Genomic DNA, 22,489 nt, shown 5'->3' with positions numbered 1-22,489 from the left:
CCCTTATTCAGTGTGTTCCTGGCCTGATTGTACAAGACTTTATCCCCAACTCTGTAAGCATCCTCTTTGGCCTGACGAAGCTGCCTGAGCTCTGCTGTAAACCATGGTTTGTCATTGTTAAATGTTAAATAAGTCCTAGTGGGAATGCATATATCCTCACAGAAACATGATATATGATGTTACAATATCTGTGAGCTCATCCAGATCGGTGTCTGTAGCTTCAAAAACACTCCAATCAGTGCAGTCAAAGCAGACTTGTAGTTCCAGCTCTGCTTCGTTGGTCCATCTCTTTACAGTCCTTACTACAGGCTTAGCAGATTTTAATTTCTGTCTGTAGGTTGGAAGAAGATGAACCAGACAGTGATCAGAGAGTCCCAAAACTGCTCTAGGAACAGAGCGATATGCTTGTCAAGTAAGTATTGTTGTGTAGCAGTGATTCAGTATTTTTCTGTCTCTGGTGGGGCATGTGATGTGCTGTTTGTATTTGGGCAGTTCACGTGTGAAATTTGCTTTGTTAAAATCCCCAAGAATAATAATAACTGAGTCCGGTTATTGTTGTTCTGTGACTGTGATTTGATCAGCCAGCTGTTGCAGCGCTGTGTTCACACACGCGTTTGGCCGGATATAAACACTCACCAGAATAAACGAGGAAAATGCCCACGGCGAGTATAAAGGCTTACAGTTAATAAAGAGCACTTCCAAATTAGGACAGCACATCTTCTTTAACATTGTTACATCTGTACACCAACTTTCATTGATGTAAAATCATGTTCCACCACCTCTCGTTTTCTCCGATAACTCCGCGATGCGATCCGCTCTGAACAGCTGGAAGCCCGGCAGATGTAACACGCTGTCCGGAATGGCTTCACTCAGCCAGGTTTCTGTGAAGCACAAGGCAGCAGAGGTAGAAATGTCCTTGTTTGTGCGGGTGAGAAGATGTAGTTCGTCCGTTTTGTTAGGGAGAGACCGGAGATTCGTAAGATGAATGCTCGGCAGCGTTGTTCGAAAGCCGCGCCGATGGAGTTTGACCAGCGTGCCTGCTCTTCTCCCTCGCCTGCATCTCATAGCGCGTTTAAACAACAAAGCCACGCCTCCGATTAAAATGTCAAACAAAATGTCAGAATATTCAAAATCCGGGAAAAGATTGACTGGTAAATGTTGCCGAATGTTCAGCAATTCGTCTCTGGTAAAACTGACAGGAAAAAGATTACTAAACACAGGACAAACAAACAAAAATAACAAAACAGTAGAAGCGCTCCACACCGAGGCGGCCATCTGCGGCGCCATCTTGATGTACCACACTAAATTCAGCAAAATTTCTCTAAAATCAAGACATATCTTATGCTATTTTGCTTGTCAAGTAAATTATATTGTTTTAAGAATGTTTAGATATTTTTACTAGTAAACAAGATAAAAATACTAATTATGAATTTATTTATTTTTATTATTATTTTTTATTTTTTATTTTGTTTTTGCAGTAAAGTCTCGGCATATCTGAAATATTTCTACTGCAAACAATCATTTTCTTACTGAGTATTGTTGTTTTGCATTCCAGAAAAAATATCTAAACACTTATAAAACAAGAAGAATACTCTAGAAGAAAAATGACATTAGATATTTAGTCTTGTTTTCAGAGAAATCCAATTAAATTTAGTAACGTTTAGGCTTCAAAAAAGAAAAAAATATTTGTCAATGAGGTAAGAAAAAAACGTAGGAAGCACGTTTATTTTTCTTACCCCACTGACAAATATTTGTTTTCTTGTTTGAAGAATAAATCACACTGAATTTTGTTAGATTTCTCTGAAAAAAGGCTTTAATATCATTTGTCATTCTGCTTCTCAAACACTGTAACTTTTTCTTGTTTAAAGGATGTTTTGTAATGCTGTTTTTAACTGCTGGCCTTCAATTTAATGGTGTTTTGCACAAAAGTAATATTACATTCTTGAGCTTTGATGGTAATTAAATTCCATCATACAAAGACTGCACAGGACCTTTTTTAAAAAAAATACATTATCCATCAAGACTCTGAGAGCGTCCTGTCTGCAAAAAAAAAAATAGCTAATCACAATTTTACTTATAATTTAATGAATTATACATACTTAAATGACAAACGTGTGATTGTTATTCTCATGCTCAGGTGTCTGATATGGGCAACATTTAAAATGTCATGTGAACAACCTCACAAAAAATCCAATCTAGGTCTCATTCTGTGGCGGTACAAATGCAGCCTTTAATACAGAGCTCAGAAATACCCGTCAGCTTCACCCACATCCAGTCACTTAACACAAACACACTGAACAAATGTTGTAAATGTTGAACTGGGGTCTTCTCCATAACCCCAGGAAGTTAAACTATAACAAGCAAACTCATCGCGTGATCTTTAACCACACACACGCTTTGTTTTGTTCAGATTGAGGGCTATAAACGCCGGAGGATGCGGGTTGTTTGAACTGGTGCTGTTACCTGAAATCAAAGAAGTCCAGAGCGGTCATGGTCTCCAGCACAGCAAACTGCTCCACCAGCAGTCTGAAGATCATGCTGATCCTGTGGATCCTGCTCACCACTTTCAGCATGTTCCTCTCATCTCGGACCTGTGGACAAAGTCAACAGTTCATCATTTTCACATGGAAATAAAGTACAATACTTCCACAAAAGTGCAAAGTCCAAGATAAGAATATCCACTACCATCTGCATGTTTAACTCACATGGTTTTTAATGAAAAGCTCCCGCACAGAATCAAGCTCCCACAATATCTGCTTGAACCACAGCTCATAAGCTAGAGGAAGAAACACAGAAGAACACGGTGAGGATCTGTGGAAACACCCTCAAAAACAAAAGGGCAACTTGTTATATGGTATGGACGAATGCAAAGAAATAGATTACCTTGGTGGGTAACGATGAAGAGATGCTCATCATGGATTTTGTTCCCTTTCAGTTCACTCTGCAAGACTTGAGCACTCAGCACCTTATCGAGCTAACAGCAGAGACAGTGTTCATTACACCATTCTTCCATTTTAGCCATCTTGTTTTTGTTGTTGAAATCATTTTAACAAACCTGATTTTTTTATTTTTTATTTGCAACAAAAAATACAGAATCTAGAATGATATATGCACATATCTGAATAATGAATGGTTTGATCAGCACAGATGTATGTACTGTAGTAGATAATGACCTGAAGGTATTCTCCATAGACGGTTCCTCCTTTAGCGGCGTTGTTGATGCCGTGTTGAGACTCATCCTCTGTCTCTGCCCCGCTGGGGTTACTGCTGAACAATCTGATTTTAAATCAAACCCATTTTATTATGTTATTTTATATTTTGTTCAAGTAAAAACGAAACATTTTGTATTTATTTGATTGGCTTGTATTTGAGTTGATTTTCGAAAGGAAATAAAAATGCACAGTTATCAAAGCTAATATTGGAAGAATTGAATACGCACTCGTGCTTTCCTCCCAGAAATGGACATCCACTCATGTTTTTCCCCAAAATGTTCCACTGAAAATGATCTTATCCACAGTTTACTAAACGTTGTCACACGGTTCTGAATGTTTCAACAAAAAGTGAAGTATTTAAAGATTTGCAGTATCCAATCAACTGTTGAATTGCCAAACCCTCCCCACCACTGTGGACACACATGACAGGTGTGTTAAAGTGCGTGTGTGTGTGTGTTAAAGTGCGTGTGTTAAAGTGCATGTGTGTGTGTGTGTGAGTGTTTGTGTGTGGGCAGATTTAAGTAGTTTACGAGGACCCTTTTTTAGGTTATAAACTGGTAATTACAAGGGTATTATGCTATAAATATGGTGTATGAGGACAGCGTGTGTGTTAAAGTGTGTGTGTTAAAGCGTGTGTGTATGTGTGTGTGTGAGTGTGGGCGGGTTTAAGTGGTTTACGAGGACTTTTTTAGGTTATAAACTGGTAATTACAAGGGTATTATACTATAAATGTGGTTTATGAGGACAGTGTGTGTGTGTGTGTGTGTGTGTGTGTGTGTGTGTGTGTGTGTGTAGTGTGTGTGTGTGTGGACAGGTTTAAGTGGTTTACGAGGACGTTTTAGGTTATAAACTGGTAATTACAGAGGTATTATGCTATAAATGTGGTTTATTAGGACATTTCTAGTGTCCCCATAATTCAAATCACTTAAAAAAACATACTAAATGATGTTTTATTGAAAATGTAAAAATGCAGAAAGTTTTTTGTGAGGGTTAGGTTTAGGGGTAGGGTTAGGGTTAGGGGATAGAATCTATAGTTCATACAGTATAAAAATCATTATGTCTATGGAGAGTCCTCATAATGATAGCTGCACCAACATGTGTGTGTGTGTGTGTGTGTGTGTGAGTGTGTGTGTGTGTGTGTGTGTGTGTGTGTGTGTGTTAGGTTTAGGGGTAGGGTTAGGGTTAGGGGATAGAATCTATAGTTCATACAGTATAAAAATCATTATGTCTATGGAGAGTCCTCATAATGATAGCTGCACCAATATGTGTGTGTGTGTGAGTGTGTGTGTGTGTGTGTGTGTGTGTGTGAGTGTTAGGTTTAGGGGTAGGGTTAGGGTTAGGGGATAGAATCTATAGTTTGTACAGTATAAAAATCATTATGTCTATAGAGGATCCTCATAATGATAGCTGCACCAACATGTGTGTGTGTGTGTGTGAGAGAGAGAGTATATGTGTGTGTGTGCGTGAGTGTATGTGTGTGTGAGAGAGTGTATGTGTGTCTGTGTGTGTGTGTCTGTGTGTGTGTGAGCAGGTTTCAGTGGTTTACAAGGACAATATTTTAGGTTATAAACTGGTAATTACAAGGGTATTATGCTATAAATGTGGTTTATGAGGACATTTCTAGTGTCCCCATAACTCAAATCACTTTATTGAAAATGTAAAAATGCAGAAAGTTTTTTGTGAGGGTTAGGTTTAGGGGTAGGGTTAGGGGATAGAATCTATAGTTCATACAGTATAAAAATCATTATGTCTATGGAGAGTCCTCATAATGATAGCTGCACCAATATGTGTGTGTGTGAGTGTGTGTGTGTGTGTGTGTCTACAGTTTATAATGTGATTATTTTGTTGTTTTCTTATCACTCTGTTTTGGAATTTTATTATTTCTAACCAAAACCCTCAAATGACCAACTGCCCCAAAGCTGCATGGATGAATTTTGTATTGCCTTTTGGTAATTATACATTACAATTGTAAAAAAAATAAAAATAATTGAATTTCAAATTTTAAATATTTTTAAAGCTTACATAAGATTATATACAGATTGTAATAGTAGTTGTCACATACACACTTTGATTTAAATATTACAATTAGCATACATAGTAATGCAGACCGGCTCAGTGCATTCAAGGACAGCTAAATATTTACTAGTAATCTTACACTCAAAAAAGTGCTGGGTTGTTTCTGTAAATACATTGTTGGGTTGCTCATGCTGGGTCAAAGGGGTTGTTAGGGGTTCATTTACAGCTGAACAGCTGGTTGGGTTACTTCAATTGTTATATAGCATACTATTTAAATGTTAATTCAACACTATGTATCGTGCTCAAATTGTAGTTGCTAAAAGTGAGTGCTGAAGGTCTTGCCAACTCTCCTCCTGCCATCCATCTACAAGAGAGCAGGAAAACTCTTCAGACCCACCACTGAGGAGTCCCTGAACGTTTACTTTAGTTTTTCTACTTCAGTAAGGGTGGACGTTTGTACTACTTGATATGCTTGATAACTATGAAGGTAATTTAGGTCCAGAACGTTTGAAACCAGGGCGGCACAGTGGTGCAGTGCTTAGCACTGTTGTCTCACAGCAAGAAGGTTCTGGGTTTGAACCTGCTGGTCAGCTGGGGTCTTTCTGTGTGGACTTTGCATGTTCTCCCTGGTGTCCAAAGACATGCATGTTAGATTAACTGGTGATTCTAAATTAGCTGTAGGTGTGGGCATGGTTGTCTGTCTCTTTGTGTTAGCCCTGGCAAATACAAATTTAATTTGTTTACCTTCCACAGATTTTGCAGTGTTTATACATTGTGTGCAGTAAATGTTTTGGTGATCCTTTGTTTTTGCATTTTGATACTTCCACAGAATAAGCTTGATAACTTAAATTGTTATATTGCAACACTAAGTGACTGATGTGTAATTAACAGGTGGGGACCAACATGACCGTTTCCACATATTTTGTGCTTGGTGGATGAGACGACGATGTGCCAAGCCTTCACCAGTATTTCAGGCCACGTCACTGAAACAGAGTCTTTCTTTGAAGCTGTGAACCTGTGTTTCAAGTCTTTTTTGTTGTCTTTGACATTAGCCAAGCAGTGTCTCCTCACCTGGGAGTTTCTGCAGCATGCCGTTTACCGTATTGATGGATGAGTTCTCTTCTTTTAAGTTTCTGAGGACAACAGTTTGTTCAACTCGCATTTAGGGTGTGTGTAAAGTTTTTCTGTAATGTGTTTAAAGAGGTTATTTTAAAATGTAAAAGGTTATTTAAAAGTTATTTTTTTACAAAAATGGTGTGCTGTGTGTTGTGCTATAATGCACTGTTGATGTGATGTTTTGTTGTTTTTAAGAAGCTGTTCTATAAACTGGTGTTTTTATCTGCGCGGGGTGGGGAGGGGGTATTGTATTCATGCATGATTCATTTTGGCAAAAAAAAAAAGTTAAAACATTAAATACACATTTACAGTGGCCTCTTTTTGTATAGTGTGGATTTGAATGATTATGGGAAATTATTATAAAGCACACAACAATAATTAATATATAATATGCCATTATTATTATTATTATTATTATTATTATTATTATTAAAAATAAACGTAGCAAGGCAAGCACATTGTATGTGTAATTTTCACCCAGCATTAGAGTTGATTTTATTCACTAGGTTGGGTCAAACGAACAACCCAGCATTCTGGGTTAAATGGTAAAACCCAGCACTTGGGTCAAACCAACCCAGCGCATGTTCTGTCCCATAGTTACCCAGCGGTGGGGTTTAAGTTGGGTTATTTTTTAACTCAGCAATTTTTCTAAAAATCAACAAAAACCAGCCAATGGCAGAGCACGAATGCCAGGGGGCTTATCACAACAATGACGTGGTGATCATGGGTGTAGAACTGGGAGGGGAATTGTCCACTCCATTCATGCGTCCTTGTTTATATATTTTTTATTATCGCTGAAATTAATTTAGTATGAGATACCTTGCAATTGAATGACTGTGAGTCTGTCATAATCAGACAAAAAACCAAAGTCCCCCCTCTGCTGTAGGAGTTGGCATCGGCCAACTAATGTTGCGTAATCCCCTCTAGCAGATGGCAGAATTACTTGGTACCTGTTACTTTTCTCAGCGCTGAATAGGATGGGCCAATCACAGTCGTTTATTATTACTGAATGAGGATTTTTTAAATGCTTTTATAGATAATACTGAGGCGGATTTCCATTTGCATGTATGAATCAATGCAATGATCATTTTTATTAAAAATAACTATCCAGTGTAAAATGCTGTATCCACAATGAGATCTAAAACTTTGAGATTTAAATGCAGATGCACGGAGGATTCGGTTTTCAGAGCATCAAGCGCCCCCTGCTGGAATACAACTATGTCTCCTAAGACAGTCAGTGGCTGACAACATGTGCAATTTTGGTCTGTAGGTCAGTTCCCCACAAAAAACCATCATATGAATTTTGAAAACATTAAATATATCACGAGTCACATATGGAGTCGATGGAAATGTTAAGGCATCCATAGAAACAATCAGTTGCTGTTTCCTGGGTGAGGAAAGCAGACTGGCAGGTGTTTCAGATCAGCAGGTAAGAACTGTAATTTTCTGAAAGGGTTAAAGTTTCTGAATGAAAGATTTTACTTAACCGATCCACACAACCCTATATACAGTATATCAGCTCTGTAAATCCATAAAGTGAATGGTGACCAAAACTTTGAAGCTCCAAAAAGCACACAAAGGCAGCCTAAACCTCTGACTTTTCCTTACATTTATTTACACATCCTTAAAGTCACTCAATCTTATTGAGGGATACGCCATTAATCAATCATAAATGAATATAAACACGTTTGCTGTTATATAAGACCTATTGTTTACAGTCACTGGTGTTCCTGTGGGATGCCCTCCATAAACAGATAGAACATCACTTGGAATCAGACCAGAACCCATGACCTAAAAATGAAACCCAAATCAGTATCTCAGCTACAGGGCTTTAGGTCAGAGAGAGTTGTGTATTTAATGGGGCTGAAGCTGGGTAAATATATACATTTATGGGCAAACAGGTATAACCAAATCACGTGTTCAGCGAGACATTAGGAATCATGACTTAGGAAATAGTTCATAGAAAAGCAGCGCTAAACCAAATTCATCTCGACACTCCTCTGTTTCACATGATGTGCTCACCCATGACCCTGACATCCAGATTCTACACGTGAGTCTGTCTTGTCAAGCCCAATGATGCAACCAATCCAAACACACCCGTTGGGACGCTGCCCTCTGCAATCAGGACTAGCTCTGAATCACGTTTATACCTTACTGTCATTGGATGCTAAGACAAGAATCACTACTACTATTTATCGAGTTTAGGGTTTGTAAAAAAACAAGTCTGTAATCTGATTATAATTTTAAAGTAGTAAATAGTAGGGCAGGGATAGGCTAGTGATTTGGCTCCAAGAATTTATATGATGTTATGATTCTAGATTTTTATGTATTTGCTCAGAAATGACATAAAAGTGATTTTGAATCTGAGGAACCATCATTTCATCCAAACAGCCATTGTAGCTATGTTGATTAAAAAAACGTTTAATTAAATAAAAGCCTAGTTAAAAATAATGATTACTGCAAGAGTTATTAACATACAGGTGCGAGGGGACTTCAACATTTCTAAATTACACAAATAAAAAATACATATACATTCATCTCTCGCTTGCTTTTGCTCGCGTGTCAATGATTACTCCTCTGTGTGTCAATGATGCCGAGATCTACTTTTATATTTAATTTCATCACTGAGGATGTTTACCTGCAAACATAGTAGCACCAAACATCACAAGCAGCCTCAAGAATGGACAGAGTGGTCGTATAAGACTTTTACTTGAGCAGAATATTGCACTAGAGATCGTTAAGTTTGTTCAAAGTGGAAAGAAAGAGCTAGAAAGAGCGCACTTGCGTGCATGGTTGTCAGATTGCACAAAATAAGTATAACATTAGGCAGAATATTTCCAATTTGCGCAAGTATAAATCTCAAATTGGGGGTGTTGCGTCTCTTATCTGGCAACCCTGAGCATGTTAAATGCTTGTGGAGGCGCATTAGATCCCAATGCAAGATAACTCAAATATCCATTGAAAAAAAAAAAAGGGATAAATGAGCCGCTGGCCACATTAAACCATGTGGAGGGCCGGATCCGGCCTTAATCCGTAAATTGCCCAGGTCTGCTTTAGAGCAATGTTGACACTACAGATTATGTGTAAAAATCTTGGTCTCACAGACATTTGGAGACTTCTGAATGCATCTTGGAGAGACTACACCTTTTTTTCATCAGTTCATAAGATTTACTCTGGAATAGATTATTTTTATATATATCTAAGTCACTTATTCCATCTGCCACTGACTGCTCAATTAGAAATATTTTCACTCCAGATCATGCTTTGGTGTGTTTAGAGATGTTGCCGCATATAGAGAAAAGAAAATCGTATAGATGTCGCTTTAATACATCCCTCCTACAGGGCCCAGCATTTCAACAAATCTAAAGACAGAAGTTAATGTTTATGTGGAGGCCAATTGGTCCTCAGTGTCCTCTGTGGGCGTGGCATGGGTGGTGCTTAAGGCAGTTCTTAGGGGGTGGATCATACAATATGCCTCATTCATTAAAAAGATCAAAGTGCAGGAATTCATAGAATTGGAAAAGATCATTAAAAGTGCTGAAACAGAGCTGAAGCACCGAATGTCATCCAATGGTCTTATAGAGTTGACTCAGCTAAAATATATGTACAATACTATTGTCACAGAAGGTTGAGTTTTGGTTATACAGGGCAAGACAAGGCATGGAAAGTTCTTGCCAGAAATATACAACAGAGAGAGTTTTTTTCCACCATTCCTTCAGTGAAGTCTTCTGGAGGCATATATTTACCTCAGCCACAGATATTAATATGGCCTTTAAAGAATTCTATTTCGATCTTTATAGTTCCACATCTATGACTACCAACAAGGATATTAGCAACTTCGTAGAGCCATTAGAACTTCCTAAATCGACGAATGATCAAAAAGACTTTCTTGACTTAGATATTACTTTGGAAGAGCTTGTTGAGGTAATTAAAGCCTTGCCAACAGGTAATGCACCGGAGTCAGATGGTTTTACCGCAGAATATTTTAGATCTTATGTCACAGAACTGGCTCCAATTATGTTAGAAGTTTACAAAGAATCATTAAAGAAAGGTGAACTACCACAGACCATGATACAAGCCCTTATCAGTCTCAATCTTAAAAAAATCCAGATTAATGTAAAAGCTATCGTCCAATTTCCCTGATCCAGTTAGATGTAAAAATTTTGTCTAAAATTCTGGCTAATCGATTAAGCAGAGTAATTGCATCTCATATACATATAGATCAGGTGGGGTTTATTCGGGACCATAGCTCTTCTGATAATATTAGGTGTTTTATAAATATTATGTGGTCAGCAGCGAATGATCAGACCCCGATTGCTGCCATCTCACTTGATGCCGAGAAGGCATTTGATAGGGTGGATTGGGACTATCTTTTTAAGATTTTGGAAATGTACTTGTTTGGGAACACTTTTATTTGGTGGATTAAGTTACTCTATAAACAACCGTCAGTGGCAGTGCATTTAATGGATTCATTTCAGATCATTTTTCTCTTGGTAGGAGAACCCGGCAAGGATGTTCTCTCTTCCCTTTATTGTTCTGTCTTGCCCTGGAACCATTAGCAGCCGCAATAAGAGGATGATTTTCCTGGTGTTGTAGCAGGAGGTGTCGTGCATAAACTTCTACTCTATGCAGATGACATTATTATTATTTGTCTCTGACCCTAAAAGATCTATGCCTAGCCTCCACAGAATTATTAATTCTTTCTCAAAATTTTCAGAGTACAGGGTGAATTGGTCTAAATTGGAAGCTCTTGCTCTGACAGCATATTGCCCTACCATGGCTTTCCAAACTGGCACCTTTCAATGGCCCAAGCAAGGCATTGAGTATTTAGGAATTTTAATTCCAGCAAATGTGAGAGATTTAGTTAGTTAATTTTGACCCATCAATAAAAAAAGTTCACATGTGATGTGGATAAATGGGCTTCACTACATTTGTCTATGGCTGGGAAGGTCAATGTTATAAAAATTATTTGTATCCTCAAATTCAATTATTTACTGCAGTCTCTCCCTCCAGAAGTTCTTCTTTCTTATTTTAAACAATTTGATAGAGTCTTTTATTTGGAATGGTAAATGACCCTGGTTGCATTTCAGTAAGTTACATAGACTAATTGACAATGGAGGTTTAGGCCTCCCCAAAATGTTGTTTTATTACTATGCTTTTAGTCTCTTCCACCTGAGAGAGCCCCTCACTGGTACAACATTGAACAAGCGGTCCTTTCCCCAATCTCACCATTGCAAAGTCTTTCTATTAAATTACCTAGAGAAGTAAAAATGCATCCCATTATTTCACACTTATATTCGGTATGGACAAAGGTTTCCCATATGTTCAATTTTAATACTTACCTAAAAGTTTCCTTAAGCATATGGCTGAACCCCTAATTATGTATTAACAATATTTGCCAGAGAGAATGGATGGAGAGGGGTGTTGCTACACTTGGTGACCTTTACGAAAATGGAGCAATTTGGGATTACAAGGTTTCAATTTTTCAGGTATTTACAGCTGTGCCATATACTTTGTAATATTTTGGGGGGTAGTACACAGCCCCCTAAAGCTGCAGAGACTCTTTGTACAGTGCTCAGTCTTTGGAAAGGGTCATGAAGCGTCAGTATATTATTCCTCGTTGATTTAGAGTCTTGGTGATGGAGCCTTAACAGCTCTTAAGACGTTATGGGAAAGAGATTTAAACTTGGTATTGGAGGATGGGGAGTGGGAAAGAATAATAATTTAAAAAAATGTTAAAACTATGTCTAGGGATGTAAGGGTACACCTTATTCAGTTTAAGATTTTGCATGGTTTCTACTGGACTCCCTTTAGATTGTTTAGACTTGGTTTAAAAGACACACCTACCTGCTAGCGATGTCAGTTGGAGAATGGAGACATGGCCCATGCTCTGTGGTTCTGTGCTAAGATTCAAGAATTCTGGGTAGGAGTCCAAAATTTTATCTGTGAGGCTGTAGATACTCAGATTTCATTTTGCCCCAGACTATGTACATATATTGGGTGATGGGGCGGTTCTTATACTAGGTGTCAAGTATACTAAAAGCTGGGTCCATACTAGTGTAATGATTGGCAGACAAATAATTCTTAGAGGATGGAAGTCAATCGACACTCCCTCATTTCAAGAATGGTTCACCAAATTGGGCAGGGTGGCAGCACGGGAATGTTTGTTGGGGGTTGGGAGGGGGATAGGGAATTAATGGGGGTTAAGGGGGATAATGGTTGACTCTGTGCATGTATGGTTTGCTTTGTTCTGTTATGTTCGAGAATCAACCAATAAAATTGTTAATCTGAAAAAAATGTTTGGGGTAATCAACATTATGCCACAAATGCTGTCGATTGAGCTGAACTTGTAATGAACCCGGAATATTCCTTTAAACACAGTTAAAACATATCAGTAGATGTCTCCAAGATTTAGAGTCAATTCTAATAGTCGATTTCTCAATTGCTAGTGCATCAGAATCTATTCTTTTTGGAATCGATTCCCAACCCTAATGTTCCTCGTAACAAAAATGATGAAATGTTTTCACCACCTCCATTTCTGCGATGCCGTGTCACAATTTTTTGTATAATAACTAGCGGTGTAACGATTCACTCATCTCACGATTCAGTTCACGGTTTGGTTCGGTTTCTGATTTTTTTTTAACTAAGTCTGAATCAAGATAAATTCAGATTAAAAGTTTTATTTTAGTATCATTACTTTAAAGACATATTCAAAACAGTCCCTGTCCTTTAAAATTTATCTAAAAGTTATGGTCTTAAAAGTGCTAAATGATCCATCAGAGATGTACAAGGACTAAAAATCAGCCCAGAACAGGGCAATGGTGACACCAAATGGTAATATTAGATGATAATCCTGTTTACTGAAAATATGGAATTATGTTCGATACATAAGATTTTTTCACAGTCACTGATTACATACATTTAAAATATTTTAAAATAAATTTTTATTTTTCTAAAATAATATTGTCTATAATTTCAAATATTCTTTCAAAAATAAATATTTAAGAGTTGCAAGTTTGAATCCAGGGTGTGCTGAGTGACTCCAGCCAGGTCTCCTAAGCAACCAAATTGGCCCGGTTGCTAGGGAGGGTAGAGTCACATGGGGTAACCTCCTCGTGGTCACTATAATGTGGTTCTCACTCTCGGTGGGGTGCGTGGTGAGCTGTGCGTGGATGCCGCAGAGAACAGTGTGAAGTCTCCACATGCGCTACGTCTCCGCGGTAACGCGCTCAACAAGCCACGTGATAAGATGCGCAGATTGACGGTCTCAGACGTGGAGGCAACTGAGATATGTCCTCAGCCACCCGGATTGAGGCGAGTCACTACACCACCACGAGGACTTAGAGCGCATTGGGAATTCCAAATTACATGCTTATCCATTTAAATAATAATTTACAGATGAAATCAAATCAGACATGACATTTGATATTAAGATTGTATTCCCCCACAGCATTATTATACATAATATTATTATATATTTATATTATATATTATTATATATAGTAGATGCATATGGCATCATTAAACCTCTGTAAACTTTCATTCTCTTTCCTGCTTCTTGATTCACTTGTCAGTTTCACCTGTGCCTGCTAGTGTGCATTCGTATGTTAGAGCTCCTGAAACAATGAAGCAATTTCCATTTGTATGTCCGCATTTCGCAGGCAAAGGACGTTGTGCGTATTGGATAGAATAGACACCACAAATAATTACATTTAGTTTGTATTTGCGATCCATCCAGCTGTGTTTGAACACAACAATGCATTCTTCTCATCTTGTGCTGTTGCTTGTGTCAAGCCTGATTGTGGTTTGTTCTCTGTACAGCTGGAGTTTTGCTTACTGCCCCCTGCTGAAAATAAGTGCTACTTCAAGCTTGAATTGCTCCTTTGGTAGGAATTTTCCTTATTATGGTCCGGGGACGATTACTTGAGTACATTTTTTTTTTTTTTAGCGTGTTATATTCGATATAATGAATCATACTATGAGCCCAAGTTATTATGTTTATTTGTGCAGCCCTGAAGGATCACAAAATTAGTCCAATGACGCGCTCTTTAGGAAACAGTGTCAAAATAAAAAGTGCATTAAAATCATAGTGATGTTAACAATATTGCTTAATTTTGCATCACCATAATATTGTGAATATTTGCTATAACGCACAGTCTTTGTAATTAGTAATTTGTAGTTAATTTCCTTTTTTTAGTAACTTACCCAACAGTGTTGACCCACATGATAAATGTTCCCATAACTGAGCGGTCATGAGTACAGATCTCCAGTCACAAACGTCCGCGAATTCAAGCGCCAGCCGAGCAACTGCCATTGAGATGAACGGGAATGTTAACGGACAGCTCAGTCCAGGTATATTACACATCGGACAGGGATGAATCAAAGTTTCCTATACCCAAATGGACAATTTTGTGCCATTTATTAGAGACAAGCTGGGAAAAAAAAAAATCAAAGGTACATTTAAAATATTTATCACAACAAATATAAATAAAAATTAATTACAGACTTAAAAAGACTGATGACAAATGTACATATTCCTGGTGTGATTCTGAGTGTTAACTGTTAGATCAGAACATTTCTGCTGCACAAACTCAGACATTACCAAAAATACTAACCCACATAACTTTGTCCATATGTATTTATTCAGCAATAATCATTACAAATACACACATTTCCCTGAGGAAATTAAACCACTCCAGCGGCTGAACTCTTGCTTCTGTCATGTTTAATAACACCTGCAAATGTCCATCATCACATGAAAATGAATACAACATGTGGTACACAACGGAAATCCAAGGCGTCCTGTATTTAAGCAGTGAAGCGCTCGGGGGGGGTCATCCAGTATGTCAGCAGAGTTTGTCAGTGTCAACATGACAAAAGCAATAATTACAAAAGAAAATAATTTAACATTCCTCTATCCCCCAGAAGCATTCAGAATTGCATTCACGTTCATTAAGGACATACAGGTTTAAAAAACAAGATCTGTCTAGGCTCGGTACAAAGAGTAGATGCTTTGAGTTGATCATTTATAATATAACAGATAAATTAGCTGTTCAATGATTGATCGTGCCACCCAGGTTAATAATAGCAATACCAACAAGGCGATTTGTTGTGTCCTTGTTCCAGTAATACCCAGCAGACTCAAGTTTATGATCCAAACAGTTGAAAAGAACACATTGCAAAAATGTTCAATGATCAATACCATTTCATATGTCAAACAGTACCAAAGTATTGCAGAAACAGCACAACGAGAAAGACACAGAGAGACAGATTCAGCCCTTATATTCAAATTAAACTGCCCCATACAGCAAAGTAAAACAACGTGAATTTTACACGAGCAAACAATACATTTACATGTGTAAGCAAATATGCATGTGGCCAGATAAGATTAGAGTTACTGTATCAATTTCATCTTGGAAGATTTTTCTTTTTACCATCCAATTAAAATACAAATTCCATTTTGCACCGGCTACCTGCACTGTAGCAGTGAAACATGACATCATGTTCCTTTGCTTTTGATGTTCATGTATCAAGGTATCTTTAATACACTTACAGCTGTCCTATTAACTTACTATTTAATGGATGACATGGGAAAGCATGCAACAAATGAACAAACGTAGATGTAAAGAGACAAAGATGTGAAGAGAACAAAAAAATAGGTTACATTACCTGATATTGCAGAGTGGTTCATTTCAGGAACAAACACATTTAAAATTAAAATGGAAAAACATTTTAGAAATAACATTCATGCAATTGAACAAGCTGGCATGTTGAGGACAGATGGAACACAACATATACATTATGCAAATAAATCACATCTGGTAGAAGGGGAGGAGCTTGTCTGCTACGGATTTCAAACCTTCAGCTGAGCTGTTCAGTATGAAATATAAAAACGTTTTTTTTTCTCAATGGCAAGATCAGCAGCAAAACTGTTAATAACCCACGAGTGACAGAGTAATACTGGTTAATTTTGAGCGGGTTCACCAGCCATCGTGCTGATGTGACCTGCAAAATTTGAACATACTGTTTTTAAAAGATCACGGCAGATGCACAACAGCCCTCACATCGAACATCGTTTCACTGAATGGTAATCTTTATATTTAGTCATTTAGCAGACGCTTTTATCCAAAGCGACTTACAAATGAGACACAGCAAGCAATTTAACAACACCTGCAGTACAGCACTGCCAAGTTCTTACAGCAGCTGGAGTAGTAAAGATGCTAGCGCAGAAGAAAGAGACAGACAAGGATTTGTATTTTTTTTGTACATTAAGTGCAGTAGTAAGTGCAATTAGTGTGGGTTGGTTAAGTGCTTGAATTTTACAGTTAAACAAAAGAACGATCAGATGTTAAATGAACTGGTCAGTAAGATAAGTGGACTAAAAACTATGTGTGCTCCAGAACTAACTTTTAAAGCTGTCAATGTACCGGACATAAGAGGGAAATAAGGCATTCCATACATCAGTGTTGGGTGTTATCTAATTATAATTACTGTAATCTAATGACTTTTTTAGTAGAACAGGTAGTGCAGAGCATTACATTTCAAATTTTTCTAATCAGATTAGTTACTGACTTTAAAATAATGACTTTTAATTACATGGGTAACATATATTTCTCAAATAATTGTTAATGTAGAAAATACATTTACAACATGAGTTATGTTAATGTATAAATCTGTTTGTTTCTGTGACAGCTGAAGGGTGTAACGAGTCAATAAACAAGTTCATTGAGTGGAAAAATCTCTTCTGCGAAAATTGTTTTAGAAAGTAACAAAAGTAATCAGTAAAGTCAGTAATCTGATTACAATTAATTTCTATAGAATTACTGTTTGAGTAACTTCCCCAACACTGATAAGGATTAACCCCAAAGTATATTTCGGTCAGAACGAGTGCTTTAAAGACTTGTTGGCCTAATTTTTGTTTGCTGATGTCTTATGTTTATCTAAAAGTGTTTATATTTAAATGTGTACATATTAAATGCTTTAGATAAGCCAGTGTCAAAGCTAAATTTCATTATAGGGACAGTTCACCCATAAATGACAATTCTGTCATCATTTACTCACCCTCATGCCATCCCAGATGTGTATGACTTTCTTTCTTCAGCAGAACACAAATGAAGATTTTTAGAAGAATATTTCAGCTCTGTAGGTCCATACAATGGAAGTGAATGGTGACCAGAACTTTGAAGCTCCAAAAAGCACATAAAGGCAGCATAAAAGTAATCCATAAAACACCAGTAGTTTAATCCATGTCTTCTGAAGTGATATGATAAGTGTGAGTGAAAAACATCAATATTTAAGTCCCTTTTTACTATCAGTCTCCACCCTTGACCAGCCCCGACCAGTATGTGGCTGATTGTGGAAGTGAAAGTGTAGATTTATAGTAAAAAGTGACTTAAATATTGATCTGTTTCTCGCCCACACCTATCATATCACTTCTAAAGACATGGATTAAACCACTGGAGTCATATGGATTACTTTGATGCTGAATTTATGTGCTTTATGGAGCTTCAAAATTCTGGTCACCATTCACTTGCATTTTATGGACCTACAGAGCTGAAATATTCTTCTAAAAATCTTAATTTGTGTTCTGCAGAAGAAAGTAAGTCATGCACATCTGGGATGACATGAGGGTGAGTAAATGATGAGAGAATTTAAATTTTTGGGTGAACTATACCATTAAAACTTTACATTACTGTCCATATTACATGTACAACATGTTATTACTATTTCAATTCACTAGCAAATATAATGTAAAAATATAAACACTAATGTAAATTATAATCTAAATTTAACATAGAATCAATAAGCATTCTGAAATTGCCCGTGTCACTGCAATTATGATTATGCCGTAGAGTTTCAGGATGTACCAAATCAAAACCTGCACTGCACCAAGAGAAGTGAACACAAACGACTGACTGTGTTTGGCCTGACACAACTGAATCCCGCCTCGATTCTTCCATGGGAAGAAATATGAAAAGAAACAAATTGAGCATTATATATATATATATATATATATATATATATAAAATGTTGATTTATTCATCAAAATGGGCTGAAATGTTGTGAGCCATTACAGTTTGGTATGTTGCACATGAAGACTGCAGTGATGGTTTCCATAGCGACAGCATTTAGCCTTTCCCATAGAGCCCGTACTACAACGACAGGATCATAATGCTTTAAGTCCTCCACTACACAGCCAAAACTGATCAAAGAAGCATCGAAAGAAGCCCACCAGGTTCATGAAAGATCCACATCTGGAAATAATGACTTTGATCCAATTCTTACGTCTGTGTTATGTCTTAAGGGAACATTGGGGTGGGGCAAACACAGTTCCCAGCCTGTGAACCCCACCCATTAAAAGAAGAAAAAATCAAAGAAGAGAGACAACGAAACTCAGTGAGGTGTTATTTCAAACTCTCTCTTTCTCGCAGGTTTCCGTTTTTGGCGTCTATTTCAACAAAAAGCATTTCACACATTTTAGAAATCCTTGGTGGTTTGGACGTGCAGAATGGAGTGTGCGTGCAAATGCTAGGAAACAGCCTCGATCTGGTAAGAACATTCGTCCGCATGAGAGGCGGGTTTGGCTTCAGTAGTGCTCTTAGGTTTGGGAGGCCAGTCGGGATCCACGCTCAGCTCTTGGGCCAGGTGCATGTACCGAGCCTTGGGTATTTTCCTCCGCCGGCAGCACAGACAAGAGAGGCATTTAGATCCATACATGTCTATTCCACCCTATAGACACACACAAAAACACACAGCCCAGAGGGGAACATATGGGGAGGTGGAGATAGAAAAAAAAAAAAGCATATTTTCATCATTTTCCTTAAAAGCCAGTTCAAACCTGGATTGGAAAAAATGCAATTAGATTTTCATATTTATTTGCAAAAACAATGTCACAAGTCTGTTTCTTGTTGACATGCCTCTATTACATGCAAGAGTAATGGCTCTTAATTCTGATCCAAATGAAAACTGAAATTCTATGAAATATAAAGTTGTAATAGGTGCTTCAGCTTTGTTTTCCAGCTCAAATGTTCCGGGTTCAAATCTGCCTTATCATCAGCTACCACAGAAAATAACTGTGAATTACAAGCAACCAGTCCTGTAATGTACTTACAATGAAAGTCTACGGGGCAAGACAATGCACTGGAATAAATCTTAAAATACACACGGTTTCAAAGTGTAGCCTCAAGACTGAAACAATAAACACGAGACTACTGTGATTAAATCACTTACTAACCAATTCAATTTTTCAACTCCTGTTTTGACCATGTAAAAATGGTAAACCTGGAAACCTTTGCATGATACCAGAAAGGGAGTGTTTGGAAAACTGTTATTGCTCAAATAAAAAGATTTTGATAAAGGAATAGGGTTGGGTCCTGAGAACCGGTTCCATTCTATAAAAGATACCGGAACTGTATGATCTTTATTACTTTTGGTTAAGCAAACGTTTCCCTTGTGTGCAATTTTTCGCCAATACGAATGGAACACAAACGACACTTCTGGTATAGTCTGATTCCCGAACACATTACTCTAATGAGCCAGCTCTTTTTAGTGAATCAAAAAAACACTGAATTAATCTAATAATGATGTGCATGTGATGAATGTCTAACTCAAAATTACAGCCCGACCAATATGGGATTTTTGAGACCGATACCGATTTTAGAGAGGGAAAATTCACCGATTACCGATATGGTGACCGATATATAATTTTTGAGCTGGAATGAAAACAGACCTTTTCTATGTGGATTTTGCACTGATATGACTATGCAAAGGTACTCAGAAGGCTGATTTCTTAAATATTTTTTACCAAAGAACATTTGACATTATTATTATACACTGTCAACAAATTCTAGAAATGAACACTGAGAAAATAAAGAATAAATAAAAATACGATAAATAGCTTAATTAACATCAGTACTGTTTAGTATCAGTCAAATGCTGACCATTAAAATAAAGAATAAATAAAAAATAAAATAAATGGCTAAATAAACATCAGGGGCCGGTTGCACCAGCTGTATATAAGTTACAACTTAGCCTAGTTGGCGTAAATGGGCACTAAGTCACAGTTTACGCACTACTAAATATTTGAGCGTTGCACCATTAAATATATGTAGGACGTAACCCTACGTATAAACTAAATATTTACGGAAGCCTCTGACCAGGAGTAACTGATGGAATAAAAAAGCAGACTGATATTTAACGACATCAATGAGCTCACGTTTTGCGTGACAGGCTTCAGTCCTTTCGACATATATGATGGTGTTGCATAACACGCATTTACATTTACGAGAGAGAGAAAAATACTTGCTTTTAAGCGGCTCTTCAACATGAAACCGATCTAACCGTGCCGTTTTTAGGGTGCGTCGCCCGGTGTCAAGTTTCAACACATTCAAAATATAATATATATGATATTAAAATGAATAAATGTCTATTTTTCCAGCCTGTTGTATTAGTATTTATCACCCCTCATTTATTTTAGATACAGTTCCTATATATTATTATTTACACAGGGCAAATATACTATTTATTAAATCTAATTTTATTACGTATCCTATTTTAATGTCTGGAAAACCAGACTTTTAAATATCACATTTTATAAATGGAACGACTGGAATTGTTGGGTTGAAGGGGGTACCAAACTGTGAATCCTGAACAAAACAGTTTGGTGAATACATGTTTACACATTAGCTTCCACTCAGCTGACAACAATGAAAGTACGCTACATGGTTAGCTAGTTAGCTGTAAGCTCATTGTCACGGAGAGTAAAAGATGGACCAGCATTGCGTCTCACCAAGTAGGTAACAACGTAGTGTGAAATCAACACTCAACAGACACAATCCATCACTGCACCGTTGTCTGCTGAGCTGTTCTGATGTTTACCTTTCAATCATTACTGACTGCACTGACAAACTATAGCTGGCTAACAGCAAACACATGTGATAAACATGAGTGACATGGTTGTCAGGGACAGGGTTAACATTATATTAGTTATATAAAAAGATGGTGTCATTTTTTATTAACTTTCCACTATGTTTTTCACAAACTAGTTAACAATTTAAGGAAAAGAGATCACTCAAATCCGCACCGTTTAACTCCGCTCTGTCTGCAGAACCACCGTCAGCTCAGAATCAGCTCTGTAAACAGTAGAGTCGGAGCGCACTCTGCTGGACAAACTACGCTATGACACCAATTCTAAAGCATTGTTTTCTGCATTATATGTTCTGAAAAAAGTTTTCATATCGGCGCATATCGGTAAAATATACGCCGATACCGATATATCGGTCGGGCGCTACTCAAAATGAAATAAGAACTGTTGAAGTCTCAAAAGCCTGAACATTAGACTACATGACAGTCTAAACGGTCTCTGGAACTGTTATTATATTTCATGCTGAGATTTCAATGAAGAAGCGCACTGCTCACTGGATATCCATATGACAATGTGTAGTTAAAGATACACAACTTTTATTGTAATAAGTGGAATTGTCTAGAATAAATGAATGAAATATGCCAGCACGTTTTTTTTATTGGTTACATTTATGCCTCTTTTTTTTCTCTCCCTTTTTCTCCCCAATTTGGAATGCCCAATTCCCAATTCCTTGTGGTGGCGCGGTTACTCGCCTCAATCCGGGTGGCGGAGGACGAATGTCAGTTGCCTCTGCATCTGAGACCGTCAATCCGCGCATCTTATCACATGGCTTGTTGAGCGCGTTACCGCAGAGACGTAGCGCATGTGGAGGCTTCACGCTATTCTCCGCGGCATCCACGCACAACTCACCACACGCCCCACCGAGAGCGAGAACCACATTATAGCGACCACGAGGAGGTTACCCCATGTGACTCTACCCTCCCTAGCAACCGGGCCAATTTGGTTGCTTAGGAGACCTGGCTGGAGTCACTCAGCACGCCCTGGATTCAAACTCACGACTACAGGTGTGGTAGTCAGCGTCAATACTCACTGAGATACCCAGACCCCCGCATTTATGCCTCTTAAAAAGTCTGCAAACCTGCCTTTTACAAGAGTTGTATTACATTATTTCTGATTTGTGATATGTGCTCTGTAGAACTCTGAAATGATCTCATCATTTTGTAACAGACCACAGAGGACAGTTAAAGCAACAAGAATTATATTTCTTATTTTCAAATAATTC

At 37.6% G+C, this 22,489-nt stretch overlaps 2 protein-coding genes across 6 annotated transcripts in view; both read right to left on the bottom strand.

The window, feature by feature from the left end:
* The window catches only part of LOC127428096 (tryptophan 2,3-dioxygenase B-like), a 9,727-nt gene extending 6,159 nt beyond the window's left edge, over positions 1-3,568 (bottom strand). Inside the window, exons 1-5 of the mRNA XM_051676173.1 lie at positions 3,440-3,568; positions 3,174-3,276; positions 2,884-2,974; positions 2,706-2,776; positions 2,464-2,591 (exon numbers count right to left, since the gene is read on the bottom strand). Coding sequence (XP_051532133.1) covers positions 2,464-2,591; positions 2,706-2,776; positions 2,884-2,974; positions 3,174-3,276; positions 3,440-3,474 — 428 coding nt within the window. The 5' untranslated portion in view covers positions 3,475-3,568. The remainder of the gene's footprint in view (positions 1-2,463; positions 2,592-2,705; positions 2,777-2,883; positions 2,975-3,173; positions 3,277-3,439) is intronic.
* A 14,374-nt stretch (positions 3,569-17,942) lies between these two features.
* Positions 17,943-22,489, bottom strand: part of LOC127428085 (polyamine-transporting ATPase 13A3-like) — a 72,400-nt gene continuing 67,853 nt past the window's right edge. For 3 of the 5 annotated variants that reach the window (XM_051676153.1, XM_051676155.1, XM_051676154.1), the window contains one exon: positions 17,943-19,073. In XM_051676153.1, coding sequence (XP_051532113.1) covers positions 18,873-19,073 — 201 coding nt within the window. In that variant the 3' untranslated portion in view covers positions 17,943-18,872. The remainder of the gene's footprint in view (positions 19,074-22,489) is intronic. The other 2 variants (XM_051676156.1, XR_007895024.1) reach the window with 2 other exon arrangements.

Source organism: Myxocyprinus asiaticus, chromosome 37, assembly GCF_019703515.2.
Source record: "Myxocyprinus asiaticus isolate MX2 ecotype Aquarium Trade chromosome 37, UBuf_Myxa_2, whole genome shotgun sequence".
NCBI lineage: Eukaryota > Metazoa > Chordata > Actinopteri > Cypriniformes > Catostomidae > Myxocyprinus > Myxocyprinus asiaticus.
This window is presented reverse-complemented; position numbering and strand designations above follow the sequence as displayed.